Here is a 14,136-nt window from a genome sequence, read left to right as displayed (position 1 = left end):
CAAACTGCTTTTTCCCCACGGCTATCCGGCTCAACGCTGCTGGTGTCCCGGTCCCCCCTGACTCCCTTCTATCCTCCCTCCATCTCCACTCAAGAGTGGAACGGACTGACTTGTGCTCTGCACACTTTAACTCTCTGCACTTTATATTTATTCACTATTCATTGCATGTTCTTTTTGCACTGTCTTGTCCTGTTTTGCACTGGTCCTAATGTTGTGACTGCACTCTGCTGTCCACCAAACCAAAATTCCTAACATGTTTACATGTCATGGCAATAACGTCTTCTAATTCTGAAAAATAGTGATGTATCAGTAGATAATACCAGGAAAAGACAACACTTAAATGGCTTAAGTGGCACAATATGCAAAACTCCAGACAACCATCATCACGATATACAGTATATTGACTATACGATGGAGTTTTTTTTTTATCTTCCCGGTTTTTCACTGTAACACCATCGGTTATTAAATGCTCTTTGGTCGAGTCGTGTAGTCACACTTTAATGCATTTATGCACACTGACACTTTATAGTATAATTTTCTATTTTCTGTCTGGTCAAGTTATACTGCTGACTGTAGGCCCATCACAAACTATCTATACCCGTCAGAGATACTCCTTGAACCTTCAACATGGTGCAGTGCAGTGATTCTCAATTTCTCATAGTATAATATTAAATGGGATGTAATGAATCTAGAGTTGCAACACTAGAGGTCCAGTGGTCCAAATGTGAAACGTTGAGAACCAGTGTTCTATACAATCGTTCCCAGGATTAAGGGTCATTTTGAAATGGGTTGTTGGTGCTGCACGTCCGTCCCAGCTTGTGACATGAGATCAGAGACGTTCTTCTCCAGGCCATCGATGCGTGTCCCCATCTCATCTAGTGTCAATGTTAGGGAACAGTTTTCAGGAGAGGCAGGGTCAAACTAACCTGACTCCGCCAGACGGGGCAGCAGAGAGTACACTGGGTAGGGGGGGGGGGACCCAGTGTACGGAGTCAGGTTAGGGTCAAACAAATTAAGACACAATCAGTACAGTGGTTCTCAAGGTGGTGGCAGGGATCCTGAGGGTTCAATGTGTTCCATTTTGGCCCAAGGAATAGGGAGTTCCCTTAATTATGGGTCCATTTGTACACTCTCAGCGTTATGGGGTCCTTGAAATAAAAAGGTGAGACCCACAGACTGACATATCATTCTTAGAAGAACATAGGCTACTGTAGGAGTAGGACTACTACCATTTAGCAGTGAGTATAGCTTATTGCTATCTCATGAATACATCATATCAAGAGTTTAGGACTAATTCATTATGATGACTGAACCTCATTTCACAAATGTATAGTGACGCTGAAGGATATTGTTTGATAGTAACTTATTGGAGATTGTTTGGAATCTTCCTTGAAGTCTCTCCATTGTTTCTTCCATCTAAAAGAGATCAAAAACATAGAATCAAGTAAATAGCTTGTTTGATGTTTGTTGGTTTTGTGATAATGTTTTATAGGGTGACATTCAACTTCTTACTGTTTCCGTCAAGACTTTAGTTGCCGTAGATTCTGTTTTTGACATTGTGCCGTCAGTTCCTCCTCGATCGGACGCCTTTCTTCCTGTTTCACAAATAGGCTACCCGGTATTGCCCTGGGTGTAGAATAGCTCGAACCCGAAATCAAATGAATGCTTAATGTATGCACACCTGATATAGAGATTGCTGAAAGTCCCCCAGCTGGCATGTGATCAAACTTTTCCGATTCCCAGAACTAGCCTACAACTCTCTTCTTGGCTATTTTAACCCTTTGCAAACTGTTCCCAAAACTTTGTAATCCACATTTATTTGGTCATCATCAGTCTATAATAGTATTCATTTAGAATGATTTAAGTCTTAGATTATACTTCTTTTTTATACTTCTTAGATATTTTGTATTATGATACCAAAATATAGGCCCTTATGTAAATACTACTACAACTACAACTACTACAATATAATAATAGCGTATATACATTGATAATATAATATTAAATAAATAAATACATCTCTAAGTACGTCAAAGCTTGTTCATAAGTATAACAATAGCTCAACAACTCCTATAGCTCAAATCATGTTTACTTCAAAGTTCAAAGCAGCTGAAACATGACTGTTACTTTAGGACCCTGCACGTACAATGGGAGAGTCTACATCCCATGGCGCGGGGGGACTGTGTTGGTTGCCCGGGCTACGGTTCACCACCGACAGCGTGTGCAGCGTTGGCCCGACAACCAAAGTAGCCAATCACTGTCCGAACATCTATTCGGCCTATGGGAAGTATAGTCAAATGACTTCCTTGGTTGACGTATCAGGAAGTGTTTCCTGCTGTCCACCTCAGTCAAAATGATTAAAACCAGACAGGCAGAACATTGAGACCAGATTTCTATTTAATATCGGTTCTTTTGATACATGAATGCGTTTTTAATGTCTCCCAGAACGCTGGGAGCGTTAGAACGCTAGAACGCTTTAGAAACTTTAATTTGCCATCCAGCCCCCTCCTTTTTTTCTATTTTTTTTCCTAAAGAAAACAATTACATGAGACAATGGGATGTGTCTTAGGTATGTTTTGTTATTAATCACATATCGGGCGGTGTGTTAATTTGTTGCATTCATTCTGGGGGTTTGTCGCCTGTTCTCTACTGTCTGTTACATGTACTGTAACGATAACAACTCGGATTTCCGATCCAGTAGAATGTGTTTTGTGATGGCGGGGCGTGGGTTGTCTGTGGACATCAGCAGACAATGAATGGAAACGATCAGTGCCATAATCATCACAAACGGATCAATTGGACTTCTTTGTTGGGGCCTAAAAAGGACCCCGAGGACCGTCGTCATCATATCTCATCCTGTCCAGGAAAGCATCTTCATCTTTAGCCAAAGAAGGGGTAGATCAGGGTCGCCATGGAAGATGAGGTGTTTGATCAGATGATGGATATATTTAACTGGTTGGTGTCGTGGATCGCTGCTGGTGCCATGGTGTTTGGAGGAGTGGTGCCATACGTCCCCCAGTACAGAGACATACGCAGGACGCAGAATGCCGAGGGCTTCTCCATCTACGTGTGTCTAGTCCTCCTGGTGGCCAACATACTGAGAATTCTGTTCAGGTAAACTTGGGACAAAAGTTGTTTTCCTTATCACATCTTTGCAAAGTATATGCACCTGTAGCAGAGTGGCTCCCCCGGTCCATGGGGATATCCCTTTGGTCTATAGTGGTTAAGAAAATGGTCTATAGGCCTATAGTGGTTAAGAAATTGGACTTTCACGTGGGAGACCCGAATTCGACTCTCTCTGTAACACACCCACACTCATAACTTTGAGAATATACTGTACAATCTCAGAGTTACACATTGATAAATAAAGTGCAGATACTTTGAATGACAATACAAAATGACAACGACAAAATGAATCACATTCTGTATAATATTATGCAGTCTTGCAGAATAATCACTTTATGTAGTTCCCTTCTAACTTAACCACTCCTACTCTGTTTCCCTGATATTGTCCATGTTGTATCCGTGCATGGTGTTGAGAGGAGGAAGTGAGCAGAATGGTTTTGGGATGAACCCTGGGCCAGCTATCAAGTTTCTGATCCATTTATGTAACTCGAGGGCACCATCATGTGCACATATGAGCTTGCACATTTAATGTGCATGCATCCTCCCCAAAGATCAGAAGAAAGTAGCACTAGAGCACAGGAAAGAAGCACAAGAAAGAACACAAATCAAAATCGCCTAATTTCATTTTATTGTATTTAACAGACACAATGATATTTTCACTTTCACTTGGAACAAAATGTTGGTAGTTGCAATCCATAGGATCTTTGTCCTACATTCGATTTGAAGCCGTCTCCCCCACATGGGGAACTATACCAAGCATCTGCACCAAGATGGAAGCTTGCTCAGCGCCTGTCGGCTTCAGGCAGTGCTACTTGACAACCAATACTGTCTACTAGTTAAGATACACTACCAGCCCATACAGATTGGTTAACATAATGATTTGTTAATTCAAATAAGTTCCAGATTTCAGCTTTAAAAGTTTTCTGTTTTGTTTTTGTTCCAGATTTGGACGTTACTTTGAAACCCCTCTGCTCTGGCAGAGCATCATAATGATTGCTACCATGCTGGTGATGCTCTCTCTCTGCACTGATGTCCGCGTGGCCACAGAACTCCACACAAACCGCCGCTCATTCACAGGTCAGAATCCATCTCTCAGCCATCTGGGTGGTATTCCCATCTCTCTCTCTCTCTCTCTCTCTTTCTCGCGTGTGGGTGTGTGTGTGTGTGTGCACATGAGAATACTGTACATGTCTATGGGAGCAGGTAGTACTTGCCCCTTCTCCCATGACCCTCACAAGCGTATTTCCAATTAGACATGAGCTTTCCAGTTCGTAGCTGCTGCTATAGACTTCACTGAGATTATGTTTTTATTGACTTGATTTGATTTGAAGGACATCAGTACTAGAATCAGAATATCATATACCTAGGTACTGTAGTTGCTTGGTTTCATAACTGTCTCAACTTACTTTCATCTAGTTGACAACTTGACATGTGACGTTCAAAATTAATTTAGTTCCTACATACTGTAGATAAGAGTGTTTTGGAGAATAAGGAGGGACTGTTTTATGTTTGTATACAATAATGTGAAAGACAATTAACTGATGAACAAAAACATTATTACCTGGTAGGATATCTCCCTGCCGGGTTGACTAAAGCCTAAAATAGTACCTTAATTGTATTGTCCCAATATAGCTATTAGCACTCGTAAATGATATACCAATTGAGAAAGCCATGTGGTTCTATATGCATCCTAATGTACCATCTAATTGTTATTGTTCTTAAAGTTCTTCAGGAAATGAATCTCTTTCTTAGTGATCTGGTAATGAACAACAAACACCCTCCATTGGTTGAGCCACCATATATTGCCTATCTTATCCCAGAATACTCGCAGGAGTCATTTCAAATGGAGACAGATTGTCCCAAGACTGCAGCTGTTTCCACAGCACAGTCTATAAACCTTTCCAGTGATTCTGCCAAAGTAACAGATGCTTCCAGTTAAGACTCCTGCTTCCATAAGCAGACACTGACTTAGGACTTAGGGCAAATATATGCTCAGTTCACTGTTCGCACAAACTATGTTGTATGACAAACACGTTTCTCTTCCAGTGTTGTGTACTGCTGGGCTTATCATATCATTATAGTTCATCTGCACAAGGATACTCTGTTTACACCTGTACAAAGTTGAACTATAGACAAAAGTGCTGGGTGATATGGACAACATGAAATATCACACAATCTTTGACCAGAAAAAATGATTTTGACGATATTGTGCAGATGTCTTCATGTGCTTTAAAAATATATTTACAGTTACACAATGAGAGTTTTAATAAACAGTCATCCGTAAGTGCCTAACTAAGTGGGTAAAGGCTAGGCTGATACAACAATATCGCTATAATATTGATAACTATATACAATTCATTGCCCAGCCCCAATAGAAAAGTCCCATTGTGGCTTGCAGAATTGGTTGTACTGTGGCCTGTATTATCCCTCTGACTGTGGCCTCTGGCGTGTTGTAGTTACACCTCTTTTTTTTCCTTTTTTTTTTTAGTAGTAGTAGTAGTTACACATCTAAGCATTCTGTCATGGTCCAGGAGGGACTCAGGAGTCAGTAGAGATTTATGGTGTCCTCTAAATCAGTGGTTCCCAAACCTTTTCATGTCAGGGACTTCCAAAATTATGCTCATTAGCCTGCGGATCCCCATTTGAAAATTTATGCCAGGGACCCCCATAAGAGAAGATTTTTACGGCTCTAGCAGTGATTCTCAACCCGTTTCAAGGACACCCATTTAATGGCATTTCTATCTCTGGGACCCCCAATTTTGTATTTTAAAACCAATGTTAATTTAACTCTGAGAGTGTACAAATGGAACACTGTTGTACACTCTCAGAGTTACAGACCCATAAGGGTCCATTTGGTTCCTAACTATCATTTATCTGGGGACCCCCTGGAACTCCCCGGACCCCACTTTGGGAACCACTGCTCTGAATGAACCAGATAGAGCTAATGAGGACAGATGGATCATTGCACTGAACTACAGGGCATGACAATGGATGCTATTGTGCATCCGACCGGACCCGTGTCAGATCAGATGCTCCATAGACTCTATTCAGTGGTTTCTTGTGTTACAGTGTCTCTGTTGTTGCATGTAAAGTGTTCATTTATTACTACGTACTTAAGGAAATATAAAAGTGGTCGCTTTCAGGATTTCACTGTGTAGTCCCTCTGGTCCAATGTTGGTTGAGAGAGTGAGGTAGGGGCTCCAAAAAAAGTACCATTGGTAAGGGTCGATTCATACTCCTATTTTAGAACCGAATAAAAGTCGGTTCGGCGCTGTAGAGCCTACAATTTGACGTCATTTGAGGTTCGGGGGGCGGGTACCGTCCTAAAGTCGGCTCTTCGGTGCTACTGAAATTTTCTGACGAGCCGAAATCATTTCGGCACTACAGCGCCGAAACAAGAGTATGAATCGGCCCTAACACTTTCTATGAAGCCCGTATCTATAATGCATTATTATAAACATTTATAATTCATTGTATTCTGCTCATAACAAGATACAATTACAGTTTAAGATACACTTTTTTCTACAGTAATCTTTACATTATTATTTAATTATTTTATATTGATGGACAAATATAATATGACTTAAAACATTACCAGCTCAGCGGCCTTGTGGATGTGGTTAAGAGTCAAAGAGTGTCCGCCCTGAGACTGGATCTCTGCCCGCATAAGACTATAAAAATATGGGACCCAACACCTCACTTCTTGGCAGTCAACATCAAGGGTCGGACTGGGGGTAACTCCCTGCCATGCTAGTCATGTCCACGGGGTGTACTTGCAGTCTTGTACATCCGTCTGTACAGTACGTCTTGCTCCTGCCCTATGGGCCTCATGGCTCTGCAAGGCTTAAGGCCTATTCATAGTCCAGTTTTCGGTGAAGAGGTGACCACCGAAACGGTGGTTAGTAATAACAGAGAGATGTGTTTGTGTGAGCGGTGACCACCGCGGTGTGATGTCATGTTTTCGGTGGTCACCTCTTCACCGAACACTGTACTATGAATAGGCCTATAAGGCTCATTCATAGTCTGGATTTTCGGTGGTGGGGTGACCACCGCTCCGGTGGTGAGGTGACCACCGGAGCTGTAATAACATTGAGCGGTGGTGAGTAAAAACGGAGAGAAGGGCTGCATGGGGCGGTGGTTTGCTCTTCACCGCGGCTCGTGACGTCATGTTGTAGCTCGGTGGTCACCTCACCACCGAAAATCCAGACTATGAATGAGCCTTCACTTACTTACCGGTAGTTAAAACCATACGTACACTATACCAGTGGTTCCCCAAAGTGGGTTCTGGGGACGGCCCAGGGTCCTTGAGAGAGTTCCAGGGGGTCCCCAGCTAAATGATAATTAAGAACCAAATGGACGCTTATGGGTCTGTAACTCTCAGAGTTAAATTTACAGTGATTTTACAATATACAATATACAAGTATAGAAATGCTAGAAATGCCATTAAATGAGGGACTGTAGCCTAATTCACTTCAAACCTGGGAGCTCTTGAAATGAAAATGGCTGAAAATTACTGCTAGAGTCGTAAATATCTTCTCTTATTGGGGTTCTTGGCATATATTTTCAAATGGGGGGGTCCGCGGGCTAATGAGTATCATCTTGGGGGTCCTTGACATGAAAAAGTTTGGGAACAACTGCATTATACTATACTATAGTATACACTATCACAATGAAAAACTCAGTGACAAGCAATTATGAAAGATTATTATGTAATAATGATATGCTTCATAATGTGCTATGATTATTCCTATAAAACTGAGACATTTGAGCCTTTATAAGAGTAATTATACTAGTGTTATAAGCAGTTTTATGCTTGACCTTGTAAGTCATTATCAAATGCTTTATAATGTGTTGATTACTGTTATAAAGCATTGTTAGTATTTAATTATGAGTGCTTATACAGTGACTATAAAGCAGATTGTAATGCAATTGTACCTCTAAGTATGCCTAATAATGCATTATAGACATGGGCTATTGGGCTTCTTAGAAAGTGTTACTGTCTACTCAGTCATTCCACTCTACTGTCGTCATGGGGTCTTTTTGCTTCATTGAGGGTTTTTTATAGGCAGCCGTAGTCCTAGTAGTAGACTGAGAAACTGAGGAAACCGGCTCAGTGTTCTACACTTTCAAGACTGAACTGCTTTTGCCTGAGTGGAGATTCATCTGACTTAGACTTGCATAAGTGCGCCCTGCAGAGGAACTACAAAATCAACCTCCCAGTCCCAGCCTAGACGATCCTGGCACGTCATGGTATGGAATGGATTGGTTTGGGGTGTTCCAAATGAGAAACCAAGCTTTCTGTCTGTCTCTTTCCCTTCTTCTCTCCTATTCTGTTCTTTTGTTTGTGTCTGTAGTGACAGACATTAAGGACGAGGAGGTCAAAGTCCCTAAGAGGCTCTTTCTGGGTATGTACGATAGCCAACTCTGTCGACCACAGGACATCAGTCGTAGTTCATCTCCGCCTCTCATCTTGTTCTTTCATCTGCATGACCCCCAGTGTGGTTGTTCTTCCTCTGCCCAATCAGGACTAATAAGTAACTGAGGACTAACATGTCTCTCCTTCATTCATTGATAAACCCTGCATCCCTTGCATGTAAACCCTGGCATGGCGTCCAATGCCGTATGTGATGCATGTACGTTACCCTTCATTGTTTCATTGTGGTGTTGCATCTGATGTACTATAATACATGTTATTGTATTAACCCCCCACCCCAAAGAATAACATAAAATAACTAAAGCCCTTTATACGTCGTGCTATGGCAAACATATAGCAGATCTGCAAGCTCACAATGTGATATGCTATTATTTTTTACATTTATATTCTGACATTTTGTGAATTTGTTTGCAATTGCAAAAGATAACTTTTGAAATGTAGCCCAAATAGGAATGCATGGTGAAAACGGTAAAAATTATCATTCCATATACTGCTTGCCCTATATTGGGGGTGATTTCCATGTACAGTATAGGCCTACTGTGCATAACTTGTGTGGAGCGTGGCTTTTCAACTTTTCAGATATATATATTTTCAATTACTCAAGTGTTTGTACTTTTATTTTAGTCTAAGTTACTAACTTCTTATTGTGCGTAATGCACTCGCACTCGCTCCCTGCACTTACTGTATGTAGCTCGGGAAAAAAATGATAACACTACCTTTTGTTGCTTTAAAAAATTGAATTATGAAATGGTGTTAATGCCTAATTTGCTTGCATATTATCTTAACTCTACAGCTGGGCAGTGTAATAAGTGTACTTATCTCATACCAGCTTGCTGTTGTGTCAATGTGTCTGAACTTAACTTATGCTGATTTATATGCCTATACTATGTCCTTTGGCTTAATGCCTTCTAACTCTTAACCTTTTCATTGTGGCTTTGTTTGAACTACCGCTTAGTCTGAACGCATTACTTTCTCTCTAATCTGTATAGTAAAGGGCAGGGAGAGTCAGCTGTCACTGAAAAGCATAATGTAGCGTTTGAAAAGATTGTGTGCTAAATGTTCTCTTATGGGGTAAGCTCACAACGTATTGCACCACGAATCGGCAAGTGTTTAAACTGTACCTCATTTAACTGGACCTCGCTTTGAGAACCAGTGGCTTAATGTCAAAATACTAGAGCCTATTGAATAGCTAAATAAACTCCTGCACGTTGTCTTCCTCACTGGCATGGAGAAATATTATAGACGTTTCGATCGCATCTGTCTCTCACCAAAACATTTGTCTAAATAATGGTTCTATATGCAAGTGACTGTGCAGGAGTTTATTTTTATATTATGAACGGCATTTCTTTCTCCTACCCAACTGTCACTTTCCACTTCCACAATCGGCAATCTTCGAACGCTCCAGTGACTCCGTAAAAGTTGAGAAGAGCTAGCTGAAGATGACGGCTTCCTCTTTCTGAATAATTGTGAAGTTCATAAACCATCAAATCAAAAATAGTCAGTCGGACTTGATATCTGCGGTCCGAATGACAAGTCGGACCGCAAGGCAGCAAGCTAGCTAGTCTGTGGAGCAGTGCCCTGTAGGCAGTCAATGCTGTGGTGTCAAGCTGCACTTAAATCAAGGGGACACAACAGCTATGATTGCACCAGGGCAGCCTGTGTGGATTTGTCTGTTCTGGGCATGTCATAATAGTGAAAATAGTGTAGAGGGGGACAAAGGAGGGGACCAAGTATACTCTACTTGGACCACTGGGCTTCCCCGGTCAGCTAACTTTAAAGTGAGTCAATTATGGACCAAATGAGCTGTTATGATACACTCCACCTCATTCACAGTGACATTATGACATTCTAAAGAACATTGTGTTTGCACAGGGTGAGAATGTAAACAAACTTTGCACATCTTTGGTCCACTTTATTATTAGGGAATGGCTCTCATTCGAGTACATCTTATGGCCACTAGATGGCGGTAGCAGACAACATTTACAATACATGATGTGAAAGTAGTTGGCTACACACAGGCATGGCTCTGCTATGATGTGATTCTAATATGTTTAAATTGAAGAAAGTGTCAAAGGAATTTAAAGAAGACAGTAATTAGGCCCCCAGTTGGTTTGACTGCACAGTAAAAAAAGAAAAGAAATTAAAAAAATTGTAACTCTGACACTGAGAGTGGAACCAAAGAGATCCATCTGGTTTCATTTGGTTTTCTGGCTGGCTGGAGGCTTGACAGAGGGCCGGGGTGGGGGTCACTCTGCTCCAATGCTGGACATGACTATGGTTCCCCTGGTCTGCCCCGATTCTAAACCTCTCCACCCAGTGCCTAAGGGCTGTTAACCTCTTCCCCCAAGGGCATGTCCATCAATCACTGAGCTCTGGTGAGGCTCATTACGATTGACAGAAACTCATTTCCTTTAATTGCAACTTTGCTGGTCTGCGATTTGACAATTGAAATGGCAGGAGCCGGACAAGATGTTGTCCACTACTGACCTCATTTATACCTTGTTGTACAGCTGTAGAAAAACTACCTGTTTTTTTTCTCTTGAAAATCGGTTGTTCTTCGAGCAACATGGCCTTCATACAGAAAAGTATAGATTAGGCTAAAGGCATTCAGCCTTTCTCAGATGCTTTGACCAAAGGTTGAAATCTTGCGCCACCCCTTCCCTTATCCCTAAACTAATTTGCCGTTTCCTACTATTTTAAAACATATTTAAATTGTTCAACTAGCCATTCTACATCGACACGTGGTGAACTTGTAGATTTCAACTATTTTAAAATAGTAAAAAATGGCAAATAAGTTTAGGCATAAGGTGTAAGGGCTGGCGCAAGATATAGCTGTGGGTCTTTTTACTCTGTTTACTTATATTAATAATACCGGTAGTCCATCATATTCATATGCCATTCATACAAAAGGTTTTTGTGTATACAAATTATACCCATTTCAATGGGGAATGAGTGCTATCCTTAAGTACACACTGAGGGAGGTCGGATGGCTAAAAACATTTTGTATGGAATGGCATATGATTGACTATTAAATTAAGTAAACAGACCTTTTGAGTTTGACCCTTTCCTTTTACAAATGTTAACAGTATACAAAGCACAAGGCAATGAGAGCACAGTGGAATACAAACAAAATTTAAATTAGACACTACAAATATAAGGGGATTTTAGTACGCTAAAAGTAACACCAGGCATGCACTGAATTTCACTCAGTTGGTGTGAGTGTCGTAGCTGTAGTACAGCATGCAGTTCTCAATGTGCAGTCCGAGAAGAGAGCCCCCAGTGGTCCTTGAGGGGTTTCCAGGGGGCCGGGAGTCCCCAACTGTATGCCCCCTAACGGGTCCATTTGGTTCCATGTGTACACTCTCAGAGTTAAGTTAAAACGGAGGATTTTACAGTATAGTCCCAGAAATCTAAAAATAAATCGTGTGAAATTGATGCGTAATGCCTAAAGCATATCGAACTTGGGGTCCTTGTAGGGATGTCAATTATCAATTAATTAATTCATTGATGATTGATAACCTTAACCGGTTCGTTTATAAGCAGCGTTTTAAAAAGAAAATCTGAGAAATGAGAATCTTTCCCACAATGTCTAACATAAATATCTACATTTGCTCATATACAAATAATCAAATGTTTATTTGACCATTTGAGATACAGGGCCAGGCAATGGCATCTTTGTATTTTAATACTTTTATTCGGGGAATAAAAAGAAAAGAAAGGTGCATTGTCTTGTCTGTCACATCACATGCAAAAGCAGAGACGTTTCTGTGGCTACCAAGCTGGTGTTGATCTTTTTTAACCGGCCCACATGTGCGTTCCTCGGCCACACGCACACAGCATTACATTCACAGAAACTCGCCCAATGGTAGAACCGCAGAATTTTCAATTAATTGAATTTCTTAACGTGGGGACTCGAACACGCGACACGCTGTCAGGCCAGAGCCTATGTATATGTGGCATGTGCCTGGACCACTAGGCCAGCGGGCGCCCCCGCTGGAAGAAGGCTTGACGGCAAAGCGCGTCCCGTGTCGATTTGCTGTGTTTGTCCGTTCTGCACTATGAATTAAAAGTTCCAGAAGGACTTGCTGGCTAATGGCTATTTTGTTCTTACTGTGAATCTTCGTGAACCGTGCACCCGGTAAACTGCGTATACAGACTCAGTGCTTGCTTTTCTCATCTTCTACTGGTATTACAGAGCAGCTGTGCATATTAGGGTTTAAGTGTCAATTTCACGTACTGTATGTGCTGTGACAAAAATACCTTTTCTTTTCCCTTTCACTTCCTACTATTAAGAGCAGTCTTGCCTGTCAGCACATCTGCATCTGAGCCTGTATGTGTGTATTTGACTGTTGACTTGACTCTCATTGTGAGGTCTGTCATCCATCACAAATTCACAGGTGGAGGCGTACTTTGTAGCACCATTAGAACGACAGGTGGCCCACATCAACCACAATTACAGGTTGTCTGCTCTGAAAAATAACCCATTATGTGCCATTAAACGTACCTTCTGTACGCATTGTACATGAATAAGTATACAGTATGCAAGATCACACACAGTGTAGTTCTGGGGCAATATTGGGCCTACATCAGTAACACCGCGAGCACCAACCTATATGAATTTCATTGGATTTAAAAATGAGGCATTTCACACCACATGTTGGGGACAGCTGTGCTGTTTCTTGTTTTGGATAATAAGTATCCTTATAATGGAGCAATCCTAGTCATTGGCTGTGTCCAACCAAGGCATCTTTCAACTCTACGACCACAAAAAAGAAAAAGCAAACGCCAGACGTGCACGTTGTGCAAAGCTCAGCACAGGATAGTGCTGAGCACAGTGCTCCCATTATCTATAAAATAATAATAACAGTGTTGATTTCGTCGACTAAAACGAAGACGAAATATGTTCGTCGACTACCTTTTTCCACTGACGAAAACTACATGGAAACTAAATAAAAACTAAGCTATGGTGACTAAAACTAAGACTAAAAATATACAATTTCGTCAACAAATAAAAACTAGACTCAAATGTTAGGAAGGGACTAGTGGATAAGAGATCCAGTATAAGTCATTTTACAATTAGTTGCATGCTGAAAATAGCCGATCTACAAAATCACAATGCGTCGCGCTGTGACGCGTTGTGGGCTTGCAGATCGGCTATTTTCAGCAAGTGAAAAAAAAAACAGTCATTACGACGGCATCAAGGCCCGCCGAAATACATTTTGTTCGACTAAATCAACTGTAGATTTAGTCGACTAAAACTAGACACACTAAAACTAGACGCACTAAAACTAGACGACACTAAAACATTCCAGGTGACTAAAATGTGACTAAAACTAAATGAAAACTATTCAAGAGACTATGACTAAAACTAAAATCAAAATTTGCTGCCAAAAACAACACTGTTCACACCTCCATGTAACTGTATGTGGAAAACGTTTGGCCTTTTTATATCAGAATAAACCTCATTATTCTGGTAGAGGTATATAAATGTCCATATAGACTCATGGCTTGGAACTTCTTTCTCGCTTTCCAGTTGCCTGTTCAAACAAAGCATGAAATTGATCATGGACAAAAGT

General features: G+C 41.1%; 1 protein-coding gene across 3 annotated transcripts in view; it reads left to right on the top strand.

Moving 5' to 3' along the window:
• The first annotated feature begins 1,130 nt into the window (after positions 1–1,130).
• slc66a2 (solute carrier family 66 member 2) overlaps positions 1,131–14,136 on the top strand; it is a 38,367-nt gene continuing 25,361 nt past the window's right edge. Inside the window, exons 1-4 of one of the 3 annotated variants that reach the window (XM_080787463.1) lie at positions 1,131–1,162; positions 2,702–3,114; positions 4,070–4,203; positions 8,481–8,531. In XM_080787463.1, coding sequence (XP_080643589.1) covers positions 2,912–3,114; positions 4,070–4,203; positions 8,481–8,531 — 388 coding nt within the window. In that variant the 5' untranslated portion in view covers positions 1,131–1,162; positions 2,702–2,911. Of the gene's footprint in view, positions 1,163–2,338; positions 3,115–4,069; positions 4,204–8,480; positions 8,532–14,136 lie in introns of those variants that run through there. The other 2 variants (XM_080787462.1, XM_080787464.1) reach the window with 2 other exon arrangements.

The sequence above is a fragment of the Protomyctophum bolini genome (assembly GCF_963924005.1).
Source record: "Protomyctophum bolini genome assembly, chromosome: 17".
Taxonomy (NCBI): domain Eukaryota; kingdom Metazoa; phylum Chordata; class Actinopteri; order Myctophiformes; family Myctophidae; genus Protomyctophum; species Protomyctophum bolini.
The sequence above is the reverse complement of the archived record's forward strand: the minus strand, read 5'-3'. Positions and strand labels throughout refer to the sequence as shown.